The sequence below is a fragment of the Giraffa tippelskirchi genome, chromosome 2 (genome assembly GCF_054371585.1).
Source record: "Giraffa tippelskirchi isolate mGirTip1 chromosome 2, T2T-mGirTip1v1.2.pri, whole genome shotgun sequence".
NCBI lineage: Eukaryota > Metazoa > Chordata > Mammalia > Artiodactyla > Giraffidae > Giraffa > Giraffa tippelskirchi.
The window spans coordinates 135,143,927-135,160,719 of NC_137276.1; the positions used below are offsets into that span (position 1 = coordinate 135,143,927).

The following is a 16,793-nucleotide window of genomic DNA, read 5'->3' on the forward strand; positions in this document are numbered from 1 at the left end:
CCTCAATTTTGTAGTTTACCTTTATTTGTTTGAAAACTTGATTAATGATTAGCCAGGAAATTAAACAATTGTACATTTTGGGGAGGCAGCCAAGTTTAAACTTAGATAAGAATAGACTGAAGTAGTTTGTGCTTGGGAGGGGAAAAATAGAATTTTTTTAATGAAATAGAGGAGTGCAGTTTCCTGTCAATGATAAGGTTTATTTTGACATGTCAATAAGGGAGGTATATTTATAGGCTCATTTTTTTCAGATAGGAAAACACAGTAAGGGATGTTAAGTAACTTGACCGAGATTATATACAAAGGATCCCTAGTAAGATTAACACTGGACACATCAGGGCTATCACTTATGATGGGGAAGACTATGTAACTGCACTGTGAATAGCTCTCCTTGAGCTGTGCCCTGGAGGAATTCTGAATATAGCACCCAGAGAGAACACGGTAAACAAATGATGCTCTGCAGCAGCCGGAGGCAATTGGAGGGGCCCAGGAATAATGATCTTCTATCTGACGTTATACTACTAATTGTATTTTGGCTTATTTTCCTCCTTTAGCTGTTCTGGTCTGTTTGACAAATCAAGTTTGATTTCACCAATTTCCTGTATCACTGAGGTAGTGCTGAAGATACATCATTAAGTGCTGGTTAATCTAATCTATTGGTCATCAAGGTATTGACTAGATGAATAACTGATGGATATATATATGTTATATTGATGTTTTAATATCTCCTATTATAGGATACTGGGTGTGATACACATGTGGACATGCCTGCTATTTGGATCTAGATTTAAATTCATTTTTAAAGATGGGATTGAGGGAAAAGCAAAAGCAAGCAAAATGCATATAGATAGTAATTCCAATTAGCTAAGGCTTAAGTTATATTGTATATATTTTACAAGGAATTTCACACCATGCAACTAAAGATATTAAATTCAAATACTATTTAGTGCTTTCATAGGATAACGTTTTCTTTATTTTTGCAAAGAAATCAAATTTTAAAAGTTTTTTTTAACCTATATCTTGGTAATTGACAAGTCTTTTTAAAGTAACTATAAAAATGAATTTCATGGAACTGAATGAAATATATAAAGGTTAAGATTCTCTTAAAATACAAATGGGGTTGGGCTTTCATTGTCATCCATGATGGAATAATTGAAACTGGATTAACTGTCCCACTATAAACAAGTATATAGTGGACCAAAAGCAAAAAACAAAACAATAAAATGACGAGTTTCAGGAACTGGATAACAGGCAACACAAGTCGATGCTGTTTGAGAGGACAGGAACTTCAAGGTGAGGCCATGTTTACTATGGTTACTCACATGAAAATAATTGGCTGTCCAAGATGCAGGGAGCTTGAACCTAAGCAGAGTACCGTAGCTTCATTGAGGCTAAAAAACAGAAATAAGAATTCTGGGGTATTGAAGTAGCTAGAATCTGTGGGACAGGTCTCCCTGCACATCTTTGGCTGAGGCCTGATCTGAATATATTCAGAGCGAGAACATGAGAGGCTGGGAATAGAGAGAAGATACTGCATGGCTGAGAGCAGAAGAAATGGGACAGCTGGAGAGTGAATAACTAGTATAATGTTGTCAACACTTTGCTTTCATGTCATTAATATTGAACTCGCGTCTCTCGCATCTCCTGCATTGGCAGGTGTGTTCTTTACCACTACACCACATGGGAAGCACTTTCTCCACTCTAATAGACACAAACAAGTAACTGTAACATCCTCAGTGAAAACAGACATTAATTTAAGTTCTGCCAACTTAAAGAGTCTATAAAATATTTTGGACCTTTCATGGATTCACTCAAACAAAATATAAAACCAAGTCTACACATACTTCAGACAAATTGAAGTATATACACATCCCTTAATTGAACTGTCTGGTAAAATTAAAATTAAACAACCATCATTCAGTGGAAGCATATATTTTTCAGAGGAGGCTAAAATAACATAGAATTTCTGCTGTATCATCCACAAAGTCTAGTACAAATGTGAAAATTTCTATACACGCAAAGAAATAGGAAAACAGTACATGAACCCATCAACCAGATATTGAATGAGCAACTTAAAGCAGCTATTTTAAATATGTTCAGGAACTTAAAGAATAATATCTTTAAATAGAAAACAGGGAGGAACTCAGCAAAATAATGAAACTACTGAAAAAATTAAATTTGAAAACTAAAATAAGTGAAATAAATTCATTGGGTAACTTCAATCACAGATTAGCAATAATAGAAAAAGAGTCATTGAGTTTGTAGAGAAAATTTTAATATGTATCTAATTTGCAAATTTGAAGAAAAGGCAACAGAAGCTTAGTGACCTGCTGAACAAAATTTAATAATCTAGTGCATGTATAATTGGAATTCTAAAAGGAGATGAGAGTGAGAATGGGGCAGAAATAATATTTGATGGAATACTGACACAAATTTTCTCAAATGTGATATTAAACATCACTGAGAAAAAGCTTAGCAAACATCAGACAAAAACAAAACAAGACAAAATCCCTAGACAAAGAAATCATACTTGGAAATACCACGGATAAACAATTGAAACCAAAGATAAAGAGAAAAATTTGAAATCAACCAGAGGAAAAATTTTTTTACATTGTATAGAGAGGACAATCATACAAATAAAGGTTTACTTTGCATCAGAACTGAAGAGGTAAGAAGATAATGGAACATATCTTTAAACTGATGAAAGAAAAAGAAAAAAAAGATTAAACCAGAAATCTATCTTTAAAAAAAAAAATCATTCAATTGAAAGAAAATAAAGGTATCTTCAGATTAAAAAAAAAAAATTCCGAGAGAATTTGTAACTACTCAAACTGCCAATGAGAAATTCTAAAGGATGTCTTTTAGCACAAAGGAAAACAATTCCAGATGACAATTAGAATCCATAGGAAGGGTCAAGAACACTGGAAATGGTATATGACCATGGAAATTTCCAGGCAAGAATCCTGCAGTGGATTGCCATTTCATTCTCCAGATCTTCCCAACCGAGTGATAGAATCCAGGTCTCCTAAATTGCAGGTAGATTCTTTACCATCTGAGCCACCAGGGAAACCTTACTAAATACACAAGTAAACATAAAAGACTATATTTTTTATTTTATGAATTTACATTAACACAACTTGATTGTAAAAAACAAATACAATTTGAAGAGATATTTTATATTATGCATTGCATAAACATAGGACAATATAAAATATGAGGAGAATACATGAAACTTTATTGTTAATTTCTTCTAGTTGTGAAGTAGCTAAGAGTGAAACGGAAAATAGGAAGCATGAATTGTTTAGAAAGTGGGAAATGTCAGCAAAGTAGGTCAGTATTAACTCTAAGCAGATAGTTATAAGTGAAACAATTTTAGTGTTAAAACAAATAACTGGGGAAAAAATTAAAGACAAACTAAACATCCAAAGAAAATATAATAACATAAACATTAGATTAAAGAAGAAAGAGTTGCAAAGGAGTAATAAGAAGGATGAATTAAAAATAGCAAGATAGTAGATTTAAACAAAACACATTGATAATTATACTAAATGTCAAATGGGCTAATCATGCTAAATCTAAGAAAGGTTTCTTTTCTTTTCTTTTTTTTTAATTAGATGAATTAGAGTAAAAGGATGGAACAAAATATATTGTGCAAACAGCATGAGAAAATTGATGTATCTATCTTAATATTAGGCAAAGTCAATGTCAGGACAGAGACATTTCAAAATGATAAAAGTCAACTAATCAGGAATACATAATCCTAAATGTGCACAGAATTAATAGTATACATTTAAAATAGTAAAAGGAAAATTAGTAGAATTAAGTGGAGAAATAAACAGAATCACAATTATAGTCAAAGATGTTAATACCCTTCTGTCAGTATTTAAAATAAGTAGAAAAAATATTAGAAGACCTGAGAAACCATGGACTAATTAATTTACAGAACATATCATACCAAGTAAGAACACACATTCTTTTCAAGAGCACATAAAATAATCACCCATATGAATCACATTCTGGGTCATAAAATAATTCTCAATATATTTCAAATGGGAAAATCTTGATTAGAGTCTCTAACTAGAACTGAATTAAATTAGAAAGCCACAACAAACTATCTAGAAATTATCCCAATAGCTGGAAGTTAAATAAAAGACTACTAAACAATGCACTGAGAAAATAAAATATCACAAAGAAAAGTTCAAAATTATTTTGAACTTAGTCCTAATAAGAAATATAACATATGCTAAACATTATTTAAGGAAAAAAATGCATTAAAACATTTTATGAACCATGTACTTGAAAATTCACTTTCCTGAATGATAATTATAACTCTTATTTCTACTTTTTACTTTCTTTATATGTGATTTTGAGGTGATATGGGAGTAAAAATCTGCAGTTTCTCAATCTAGGCATTACTGACATTTGGAATGAATAATTTGTTGCTGGAGGACTATCCTGAGCATTGTAAGAAGTTGAGCAGCATCCCTGGCCTCTATATAGCTAGCAGCCCCCCAATTCCAGCAGTGATACTCAAAAATAACTCCAGATATTGTTAAATGTCCCTGGCATGGGGAGTGGAGGCAAACCAAGGGGGAGCATCTCCTTGGGAAGAGAACATCAAACATTATGTTTGTGGGCAAATGAATGTGGGTGGATTTCCAAACCTGACACTCAAACCAACTTTGTTACCATGGAATTTATTTAATCATTCTAAGCTTCTATATTTATTACATAGGTATACTTTGAAAAAATATAGTGCACACCAGGAGATTAACATTATGTTTGCCATCAAGTCAAATCTCAACACATATGACATGTTATTATTATCTCTGTCCAACTGTGCAATCATGGACTATAAAGAAACTCACTGGTTAAAATGGTATCTTGCTGAATGGTATCTATGGCTGAACTACATTAAAAAGTTTAATCTTTATGGTTTATAATCTTGTTCACGTGAATTTACTATTATAATAAAAATTTATCAACATTCATTTATTCCCTATTAAAATACGTTAATCATAGAAGTAGATTAGGATTAAACAATCTATTATTCCATTAAGTATAAAATATTATCTTCTTTGACCTGTTGTGCTCGTTTGCCATAAATATGACCATTACTTCATCTGGTTCTCAGTGTTCTCCATTGTGAAATAAGAAAATATATATTTCTTGATGATTTAAACATGCAAGATATAAAGTCTTTTAAAAATTATAGGCATCAATAATTTGAAGAAATATTGATGTTTCCCTTAAATTCCCTTAATAGTCTCCTTAAATTATTTATAATCTCTAGAATTGTCAGACAGAATTAAAAACATTCAAGTGATTTCATGTGGATTAAAGCCTTGAGGGAGAGAACAGAATGAAATATACATAGCTCTAAAGCAGCTCTAGAAATAAGATGTTCCTTGTTAAGCAGAAATTTAGGCTAATGTTGAGAAGGTGTAATATATTGTACAGCTACGAACAAAGCTAGTGGAGGTGATGGAATTCCAGTTGAGCTATTTCAAATCCTGAAAGATGATGCTGTGAAAGTGCTGTGCTCAATATGCCAGCAAATCTGGAAAACTCAGCAGTGGACACAGGACTGAAAGAGGTCAGTTTTCATTCCAATCCCAAAGAAAGGCAATGCCAAAGAATGCTCGAACTACTGCACAATTGCACTCATCTCACATGCTAGTAAAGTAATGCTCAAAATTCTCCAAGCCAGGCTTCAACAATACGTGAACCGTGAACTTCCAGATGTTCAAGCTGGTTTTAGAAAAGGCAGAGAAACCAGAGACCAAATTGCCAATATCCGCTGGATCATCGAAAAAGCAAGAGAGTTCCAGAAAAACATCTATTTCTGCTTTATTGACTATGCCAAAGCCTTTGACTGTGTGGATCACAATAAACTATGGAAAATTCTTAAAGAGATGGGAATACCAGACCATCTGACCTGTCTCTTGAGACACCTGTATGCAGGTCAGGAAGCAACAGTTAGAACTGGACATGGAACAACAGACTGGTTCCAAATAGGAAAAGGAGTACGTCAAGGCTGTATATTGTCACCCTGCTTATTTAACTTATATGCAGAGTACATTATGAGAAACACTGGGCTGGAAGAAACACAAGCTAGAATCAAGATTGCCGGGAAAAATATCAATAACCTCAGACATGCAGATGACATCACCCTTATGGCAGAAAGCGAAAAAGAACTAAAGTACCTCTTGATGAAAGTGAAAGAGGAGAGTGAAAAAGTTGGCTTAAAACTCAACATTCAGAAAACTAAGATCATGGCATCTGGTCCCATCACTTCATGGGAAATAGATGGGGAAACAGTGGAAACACTGACAGACTTTATTTTGGGGGGCTCCAAAATCACTGCAGATGATGACTGCAGCCATGAAATTAAAAGACGCTTACTCCTTGGAAGGAAGGTTATGACTAACCTAGATAGCATATTTAAAAGCAGAGACATTACTTTGCCAACAAAGGTCCATCTAGTCAAGGCTATGGTTTTTCCCGTAATCATGTTTGGATGTGAAAGTTGGATGGTGAAGAAAGCTGAGTGCTGAAGAATTGATGCATTTGAACTGTGGTGTTGGAGGAGACTCTTGAGAGTCCCTTGGACTGCAAGAAGATCCAACCAGTCCATCCTAAAGGAGATCAGTCCTGGGTGTTCATTGGAAGGACTGATGTTGAAGCTGAAACTCTAATCCTTTGGCCACCTCATGCGAAGAGTTGACTCATTGGAAAAGACCTTAATGCTAGGAAGGATTGGGGGCAGGAGGAGAAGGGGACGACAGAGGATGAGATGGCTGGATGGCATCACTGACTCGATGGACATGGGTTTTGGTAGACTCTGGGAGTTGGTGATGGACAGGGAGGCCTGGCGTGCTGTGATTCATGGGGTCGCAAAGAGTCGGACACGACTGAGTGACTGAACTGAACTGAACAGATAATAGCCTACATATCTTAAAAAAAAAAGCTTAACTTGTTCTTACTGAATCCAAATATTTGTTAAGTGGGACATATACCAATGTCAGTACTTCAATGAGTATCCAATAAAACCATCAAGTCTCTTTCAAGAAGTTAGTTCTTAGTCTAGTTTAGGAGGCTCAGAATACAATGAAAGATAGCATTTAGATACATGACTGCCAATGGTTTCTCTGAGAGTGTAAAATAGGTCTGAAGCAATTATAACTCTTAGAATTAAAGATACTCTGTATGAAACATGTCATTGGTCAAAACTTAACAAAATAGTAGGACTTGTGTCATTAAAAAGGAGAGAGGTAAATTTTCTAAATAGGGCACACAGCAAGAACAGGCTCTAAGGTGTAGTTTAACTTGAAATCTTTGATATTCATGAGATAACTCCTTTACCAAGGAAACAGGGTTGTAGTAAACCTACAGAAGCGTCTTAATGCCGGATGGAAGAGTTTTAGCCTTATATACAGTGAATAAGTATCAAAACATTTTGAGAGGAATTATATCATACAGATACTTTGTAGAATGATACCTACAATTGCATGAAGTATCAACACAATAAATTCCAAATGGAGGATGGAAAAGAAAACCAGAAAGAAAATCATTCCCAAAATTCTTTTTGATTATAAAGATAGGATGACAGATTGGATTAATGCATCAATCTGTTTGTGAGCTTCTGTAAGCATTTTTCAAAGAAAGAGATGCTACAATTTTAATTTTTTTGGTTATTCTCACTGATACAAACTTTTTCAGTGTATAAAATCCAATTTGAGGTTACACACTATTACAAAATCCTTATTTGTTATACACATGAAGTATTAAAGAATAGAAAATATATTGATATTAAAAAAGCTTTTTTTCTCTGACTATTGAAGAGATAATATCACAATATTTATAACATATGAGGGAAAATATGTTCTTTTGTAGCATCTCTTATTATGTAATGTCACCCTTGTGACTACTCAAGTGGAAAACAGCTTAGCTAAACAAGATGAGTCTTGCAGCTCTTGTTCAACAAAGGTTACCTAAAACATCTGAACAAATATATTAGGGAATAAAAAATGTTGATAAAATGTCAGATTCTGTATTTTGAGTAATGTGAGGGCCAACCCTAACACCATCCTGCCCTCTGATTTTCCTGTGATGGTATGTCTTTCTTTGTGTATTAGGTAACAGTGTGCCCCTGCTTAAGAGCATGAGCAAAAGAGAGATATTCCTGCTCCTTTTTAAACCTGTGAACCCTGTGAATTTTAGGCTGAAAAATGCTTAACAAGGTGGACATCTTGTTCGCAAGGTGGACATCTCGTTCCATACAAACTGTGGCGAACATTGTTAAAGTACTTTGGAAATGAACTCAGAAAATATTTTTCATAAAAGTTCTTTGATTATTTCTTTTAAGCACTCTGATGCAAGAAACTGAAATATACTACATAATGAAAACCAAAACCAGCTTAAGGTGCGAAGAGAATAATAATCAAAATGTTTCTGTACCTTGAATGAAGTCTACACTGGGGACCATGCAAAGCTAAGCAAAACAAACAAGAACAATTACAAAAATTGGCACTTACCCATATTTTGCAAAATTTGCCCATCGTTTCATAATGGATCTACTAAAAATTTCCTCAGCTTTTGTGTAATTAACTCTTCTTTCCAGTGGTAAACCAAAGACAAATTCGATCTCATAACCATGCATCACTCCCATCCATTCTGGCCAAGGGAGTTTGGAGGATCGGTGCTCAAAATAGTAGAAAAAGGCATTGTTTCCCATATCTGAGAACTTTTTAGTGAACTCCAAAGCAGGACATATGATATTATAATCCCCAACAACATCATCCAAGGCCTCACGGTAGTTTTCAGCTCTTTGATCATCTAACCAGTCCATGTAGTGGAAAAGGATGGATTCCTTTCCAAACTCACTCACTCCTGGAAAAAATATTTTTAAACCTTCTTGAAATTCTTTTCTAGTTATAATACTGTTGTTATCTTTGCTGAAACCAGGAGCACCATATACTAAAAATGCTGTCCCTTCATCTTTATTAACACCCACCAAGATCTGGGTTTTTTTGAACTGTCCAAGTTGGAGTAGTGTGTCTGGCATGTCAGTGAGAAAATCACCATCCACAGTGGGACCAAAGTTTACTGATAAGAGCGTACCATAGGGGACAACAAACACTTCATGAAGAAGTATCTCCTGGGGATCTTTATTTCGAAGACATTTGATTATCTCAGTGTCATTTTCTCTAGAGCAACCAATAAATTTAGCTAAAGTCAATGTTCTGTTCCTAGCTTCATAAAGAGATGTCACTGCCCAAGGAGCATTAGAAGATCCACTTTGCAGAATAGCTCTGGTAAACAATGGGTGGCTTTTAGGAGAAAGTAAATGAAGGCTAACTGAAGCTGCTCCTGCACTTTCTCCAAAGAGAGTTACACTTTTAGGATTTCCACCAAAGGCTGCTATATTTTTTTGGACCCACTGAAGAGCCAACTGTTGATCAAATAGACCCATATTCCCTGGTGCCTCAGGATTTCCTGGTAAAGCTAAGAATCCGAGGGCACCCACTCTATAGTTCATTGAAACCACAATAACTCTTTCAACCCGTGCCAGAAACTTGCCATCATAAACGTGCAAAGATGATGTTCCAGTCTGAAAACTACCACCATAGATCCATATCATTACAGTAGCATTTTTTGGTTTAGGTGTTGGAATCCACACATTCAGATACAAACAGTCTTCACTGAGGTCAGTGTTTGGGTTCCACATCTCTGATCCAAGGAAGCCTGGGAAACTTTGATCTGTGTTCTGATAACAAGAATTTGCATATTTTGTGGCATTCCAAATATCAGGCCACTTGGTCAAGGATTGTGGCTTTTTGAATCGTAGTCTACCAAGAGGTGGCTGTGCATACGGGATCCCAAGAAAGGCTGTTACTGTGCCACCAAGTACTGGCAAGCGCATCCCCCTGACTTTTCCATTCTTGGTGGTAATTATGATGTCTTCTTCAGTGTGTGACTTCTCAAAAAGTACCCAGAGCAGAAGGAACTGCAAGACAAATCTGATGTATATGACTGTACTCTGGCTCTGCATATTGGTTTCTGCAAGAGAGGTAAGCAAGAAGTTTTAACAACTTCATGCATCTAATGCCATATTTTATTGATGATAATTAACTAAAATTTAGCAGTTCTTATTAATCCTGTAAATTATGAAAACCAATTAATCTGTTACTTCTACAAACAATAGAAAATGGTTGGACATATTTCAGCTTTCAATTTAGGAAAGAAATGAGTGAAATGGAAATGGAAAAAGAAATGATTTCAATTTGAAGAGATTCATTTACAAACCTCTGTAAGGAAGAGAGATTTAGTATTTTAAGGAGAAAATTTGTCCAAGGCACAAATGTGTGTGTATGTATGCATGTATATATATATGACTTTACCAGGCATTAAGTGGCAGTCTATTTATGACAGATATAGTAGATTAAATTTCTACCATGGTTAGAGGAAGAAATACAAACTCACATATTCTCTGGAATATATACAGTTCTAATCATGGCTGACTGGCTCTTGACAGAGCTGTGAAGTAGGTTACGAAACTCTAAGGATCTTCAGACTTTTATTACTGTCTTTTTCTGTTTCCACAGTCCCATCTGTGGTCCTTTTTGCCTTAGTGGTTTTTTACTCTGTACAAGCATAAGCATAGTTTAAAGTCACAAGAGAATTTGGACAAGCAATTCATAACATGTTAAGTAACAAAAAAAGACAGCAGCTGCCATTTATCCTACAAATTGTGAAAACAAACAAATCTGCTACCACTATAAAGGTCTACCAGAAAAATTAGATAGAGAAGACTCGATATATACCAGTCCTTTGGAACCGAATAACCATGAAGGATTTTTCTACCTAAATTATATTGTCAATGAAGAGACTGATAATGTAATGTGTGGATGAAGAAATCAATTTAGAAGAAATTTTACACTCAGAGATGACTCAATACACGTCTTAATCTGTTAATTTATTAAAGCATATGCAACTAGGGAAGTTAAATGTGTTAGCATTGTCAGATTTCTCATATTTTGGTAGTGGGCAGTGAAATCAGATGATCAAAATTGAGGAATTACTGGGAAAAGCGGGGTAAGCAAAAGTATCTTTGATACCTACCAAATCATCACTATTTGACATTTTATGAAATAATATTTACCTAATAATATGAAAAGAACATTTGGGGAAATCAAAGTTTTATTAAAAATTCATAATGCACAGTTGAGTTTCTTTTCAATTAAAAATTGTAAATCACATTCTGAAACTCTAAGTAACAAAGGATAGAAAAATGTAATGTAGATATCATCTGAAAGAACTAATATCTTTATACAACTGAGGAAAAAAAAAGAAAATCTGATTAAAATTGTCAAATACAAACACTGATTCTCATTCATAAAATAGCAAAGTTTCATACATGTACAAAATATTTTCTTCATTATGTTTTGAGAGTGTAATAATAAATCCAAACTATGTGTCCAAGAAACTAACCCTGTGAGTACTGAGAATTTGTATTAGATTTTTTATTATTTTTCTTAAATCTTAGATTGTCTTAGAAGGCAGTGATTTAGGCACTACCTATTAAGATAACTGTCTTAGATCTATGATCCTCACAGTTAATGAGCCTCTTCACCACTGCTCACAGGACAGCTAGTAACCAACAGGTATTTTTTGATCCCCCAAAATATCTGAATAAACTAATCCATTGTGTACACTATTTTGTTCAGTGTACAGTACTTATACATGTGTATCCATTTCTACCTCTATCTCTGTCTCTTTGTCTGTGATTATGGCTATGTCTTTATTTATATATATTTATCTCTAATTCTACTAGAGATATATTCTAATTCCATTCTATTTCTAATTCTATTAGAGATATATTTATCTCTAATTCTATCTTCTCTAAATATTACATATATTTATTTCTAACTCTATATTTATCTCTAATTCTGCATGTTTATGCATATATACACATATATATTTCTACATAACGATTGCTATAATAGTAAGGCTTTAAAAAATCAAGCCATGAGATTTTTTATGCTCTCAATTTTGAAATAAATGACTCTGTGTTATTACCAATAAAATATACTATTGAAGTATATAATATTTTAACACTATATATACACTATTATGAAATTTAGATATTATAGTCAAATTGAATATAATTTTTTTCTAAAAATAATAAATACAATGTCATGGTAATATAAAGATTCCTGTAAACTTGACACTTGAGGATCCCTGATGACTCAGTGGTAAAGAATTTGTCAGCCAATTCAGGAGCCATGGTTCGATACCTTGGTCAGAAAGATCCCCCATAGAAGGAAATGGCAACCTACTCCAGTATTCTCACTTGTGAAATCCCATGGACAGAGGAATCTGGGAGGCTACAGTCCATTGGGTCACAAAGAGTTGGACACAACTTAGTGACTAAATAGCAGCAGCAGCAGCAAAGTTGACACTAATAAAATTTTATATTTCAGAGAGTTAGGAGTTTTAGAGACACTGCTACCATATACTGCAGTTTTATTTTTCCCCCTTCTGATAAATCCTAAGACATTTCTTCTAAATAATTGGAGGTAGGCATTTGGCCTAGCTCAATCAATCTCTACTGAGTCCAAAAGATTGTCTTTTTTTTGTTTGGTTTTATATAAACCATATAATGGATTCTGATAATTTTTGGTTTCTGACAGTTTTCAAACTTTCATTCTATTGTTTATTAACTTTATTCCATAGTGAATATAAAATTACTACTAACATATTTTGTTTTTGTATGTAATTAATAAATATAATAATTTTCATTGTATGTATTATGAAAGGCTGCTATAACATCTAAAAGGTTATAATAACATTCCATGTCACTTAATTGATTTATATAAGTACTTGTATGCTTTTATTTACATTTTGTGCTAAGTAGAACTTAATGTTATATAATATGATTTATATGAATAATATTCTTTCTTTTTCACAGTGATATATATGAGTCATCACCTTGGTATTAGCAATATAAGTACTTACACCTTGTAATTGTAAATAATGTAATTAGTAACATTCAATCATATAAGCCTGTGTTTGTAGCAAGAATGGCAATATAATTCTAATTCACCTTGGTGTTAACCTGTTAGAGTACATTTTAAACACTATATTATTAAATCAAGGTTTTAACATGAAAATATGCTTCTATTTGCATACTCATTATTACTGTAGGCTAATATGTTTATATTTATTTGTGTGCATGCTAAGTCACTTCAGTCATGTCCAACTCTTGGTGATACTCTATGGACTGTAGCCTGCCAGGCTTCTCAGTCCATGGGGTTCTCCAGGCAAGAATACTAGAGTGGGTTGCCACGCCCTCCTCCAGGGCATCTTTCCAACCCAGGGATTGAACTCTGGGTCTGCTGTGGCTCCTGCATTGCAGGCGGATTCTTTACTGCTGAGCCACTGCAGTACTTTATTTAAGTAAGAATAATTTTTTTTTTTCATAATCTAGTATTCTCTAGTCTAACATGTTGCACTGTAGTTTTACCATTAAGGGATGTTTATGTTTTTAATATACATTATCACATGATTAAGCAATCAAAAGGTAGACAAAGGAGATTAAAAAATGTTATTGCTCTATATCTCTAAATGTTTATTAATAATTAAGGTATTCAATAAAATTTCATTTATTTGATCCTATAAATTCTGTTGCAAATTGAGTACTGGCAAATTGACTACTATTAAACAATTTAAACTCTGAGAACACATAACATGTTTATCACAAAGAATGGGGTAAATTTTCATACCAAGGACAACTGAGTATATGAATTTAGAAATAGTTTAGATCAACTAATCTATTGTAATAATCTTTAATACTTGATTAAAGACAGAAGTTTTGTTTGGAATTGCAAAAGAAAATTGATGGGAGTAGTGAGGGAGAAAAACCTGGGAAATAATGAATACTATATAGTGTTCCAAGTTTATCAAATGCTCCAGGATATCAAAATCTACTGGCAATTTGGGGAAATTATTCTAAACTTAAAAAAAAAAAAACTTTCAAAATTAAAAATGTAAAAATTTATTTTTTTCTTTTTGCATGTTTAATTCAATTTTGAAAGTAGTGTCAAAATTCCTTGACTAGTTTTAAAAATATGCTATGCTATAAGATATGAGTATAATAAAATTATTGATATAAAAAGCTGTTTATTTGCCATATATTTGTCATAATTGGATATCAACCAAATTTTCAAAATAATTGGCCAGTCAAGGACTTATTAAAGGATGGTCAAGCAAAACCTGCTGATAGTTTTTGCTGAATGTAGTTTTTTGTCTTTTTAAAAAAGTTTTAGTATAATGTATACTTCTATATAAAAATAAAGACTGTTAAAATGGTAGGAAAAGAGCCATCTAGATAATATGATCTAGAACAAGGGCCACTAAAATTAAAACAACTGAGCCTTTATATTAAACCTAAAAAGCTTGTTTTGTTGTAGGCTAAGTGAAGCCAGGAATTGAGGAAGTCTGTTTATAAACTATACCACTGTCTTTCAGGGATCCTTCAGACACCAATAGACACTAAAAGGATGTATAGATAGAAGACACTATGTTAGGTATGAAACACAGATCTATAACTTTTCTCAATTAGGAAGAACATTCACAAACTTTTTATTGTGTGAATAATTTGAACATTTAATATTACATATTTTGGGTCTTTGTGCAAAGTTCAATCTGTTCTTAGGTTGACATCCATTCATTTCTAATTCTCCATTTGGAACAGTTCAATTTTGATAAGAATGAGCAGATTTTGGCATGAAAGCATTAAAATGAAGACAACATACAATTTAAGCATACATTATTCATTGTTACCAAGAAATAAATCAAAGCAGAAATTAAATTTGTAAATAAGATATCATTTGCTTATATTTTAAAAGCTGAAATATGGAGTAGATCCCTATATTTTCTTTTATTAGCTTTCTTTTTTATTTTTTAAAAATCCTGAAATATGCTAACACATTTACAGGAGACTTGGAAATTACAGAACAAAGCTATGTATAGTTCCACTATATATTACAAATTTTTGTTTCAAATAAATATATTAAGATTTTTAGTTGGAGTTTCACCAAATATTTTCTTATAATTAAAAAACTAAGGACAATAATATGTCTAAGAGAACAAAACAGAACTTTGCAAATTCAATTAGAAATTTAATTTGCATCCAAAAGACCACTCTATTTCAAACACACAGAGAATTCTAAAGGTTGTCATTTAAAGTAAAAATCATTCTTTAAAACCTCATGCTTATCCTAATAACTACATAAGTGACATATAATTATATTTATCATAGCTATAAGATAGCTCATATTATGGAAGGTGTCACACAGACTAGTAACAGTAACTCCTAACTGAGTTTATTATTATGCAACATATTCATAAAAAGTTGGAAGGGATAACTTTATTTTTTTAATTACAAATAGAAATCATAAATAGTGAAATAATTTTGTTCATATTTCAGTTCACTTTTAATCATTCATATGGTTTTATAAAAACTCAATGCTTAATCCTCTGGTTAAGCAAGAACTGACATCAAAATAAAGGTAGATTAACAAAATTATAGGATGAAGAGAAAGTTTGTATTTGCTATTATTTCTGTAATAATAAAAATAACAGCAAATGTAAAATACTTTTCTATAAATACACATATTAAAAAAAGAATAAACAGGGCAAACTAGACAAAAGTTTGTAAATCAAATCAAAAAATAGATTTTTCCTTTTATACAAAACAAAGTTAGACCTTTCCTTTGCAAATTAACTTCGTTAAAGTTTCAGATGGCAAAATGTTAAGTACTCTGTAAATCCAGACAATAAGAGAACTATTCATTTCAAACCACTTTAAAAAAAGAAAAAAATAGAGAGTAAGATTGGTCAAGAAACACTTTTGTTACTCTTTTAAGGAGACATTCACCAAACAGAGCATTTAAGGGTAAAATACAGCACAAAATGTTTTCCTTTAGAGGGTGCGTTAGGAACATACATTACAGTGATCCCACAAGTGCTACGGTCCTTTATACAAAGTTGAACAAATTCATTATTTCCTTAGCAGTTAAATGGACTCAGTCTGTGTTCCCTGAATAATCAGAAGATTTGATGTATGTGGCTGCTCCCTTCATCTGTCCCATTTCCAATGACTGCCTCTCACAGAGCACCAAAGGGGCTCAACAAACACGTGAAGGGATCACATTCCTCCAACAGAATGAGCTTCAGGGTAACTTCCATCTCTACAGGAAGACGTAAATTCAGAGCAACTTACCCGACTCACTGCAACAAAGATGATAAAGTTTTGCAAGGAGTGGAAATCATATAATACTTCAGGGAAATGCAGTGTGCAGCTGCTGCTCCAGCCTGTAAATTGGACTGCAGTGACATTACAATCAACAGTTACTGACAAAGCTCGCGAGAGTTGGCAGCGGCAACTTGATCTAGAGGCAGCCAATCTTTACTTTCTGACATCTGTTCAGAGGCTAATTGTATGAATGCAATAGTGATTCATTTACAAACGTATTACCGGAGTCATGTTTTACGATTGCAGGCACTCATCTAGAGTGAAGAAAAAGAAAGCTACAGAGCAGATGCTGAAATTGAACAGAAAATACACAGGGTTTTTTTTTTTAATCGTTTGTTTGTTTTCATTTTCTTTTTAAACACCACCAGAACTTTTAAGGTTTTATTCTCCTTTATGGAATCTACATTTTTTCTCATGCTGATTTTGATTTAAATATATATATATGTTGCTTCAAATAAATGTTATTGAAATT

General features: G+C 33.1%; 1 protein-coding gene across 4 annotated transcripts in view; it reads right to left on the reverse strand.

Annotated features, from left to right (window-relative positions):
• Positions 1-16,431, reverse strand: part of BCHE (butyrylcholinesterase) — a 69,081-nt gene extending 52,650 nt beyond the window's left edge. For 2 of the 4 annotated variants that reach the window (XM_081532267.1, XM_081532288.1), the window contains exons 1-2: positions 16,289-16,431; positions 8,538-10,062 (exon numbers count right to left, since the gene is read on the reverse strand). In XM_081532267.1, coding sequence (XP_081388393.1) covers positions 8,538-10,054 — 1,517 coding nt within the window. In that variant the 5' untranslated portion in view covers positions 10,055-10,062; positions 16,289-16,431. Of the gene's footprint in view, positions 1-8,537; positions 10,063-10,485; positions 10,647-16,288 lie in introns of all 4 variants that reach the window. The other 2 variants (XM_081532299.1, XM_081532277.1) reach the window with 2 other exon arrangements.
• Between the last annotated feature and the right edge of the window lie 362 nt (positions 16,432-16,793).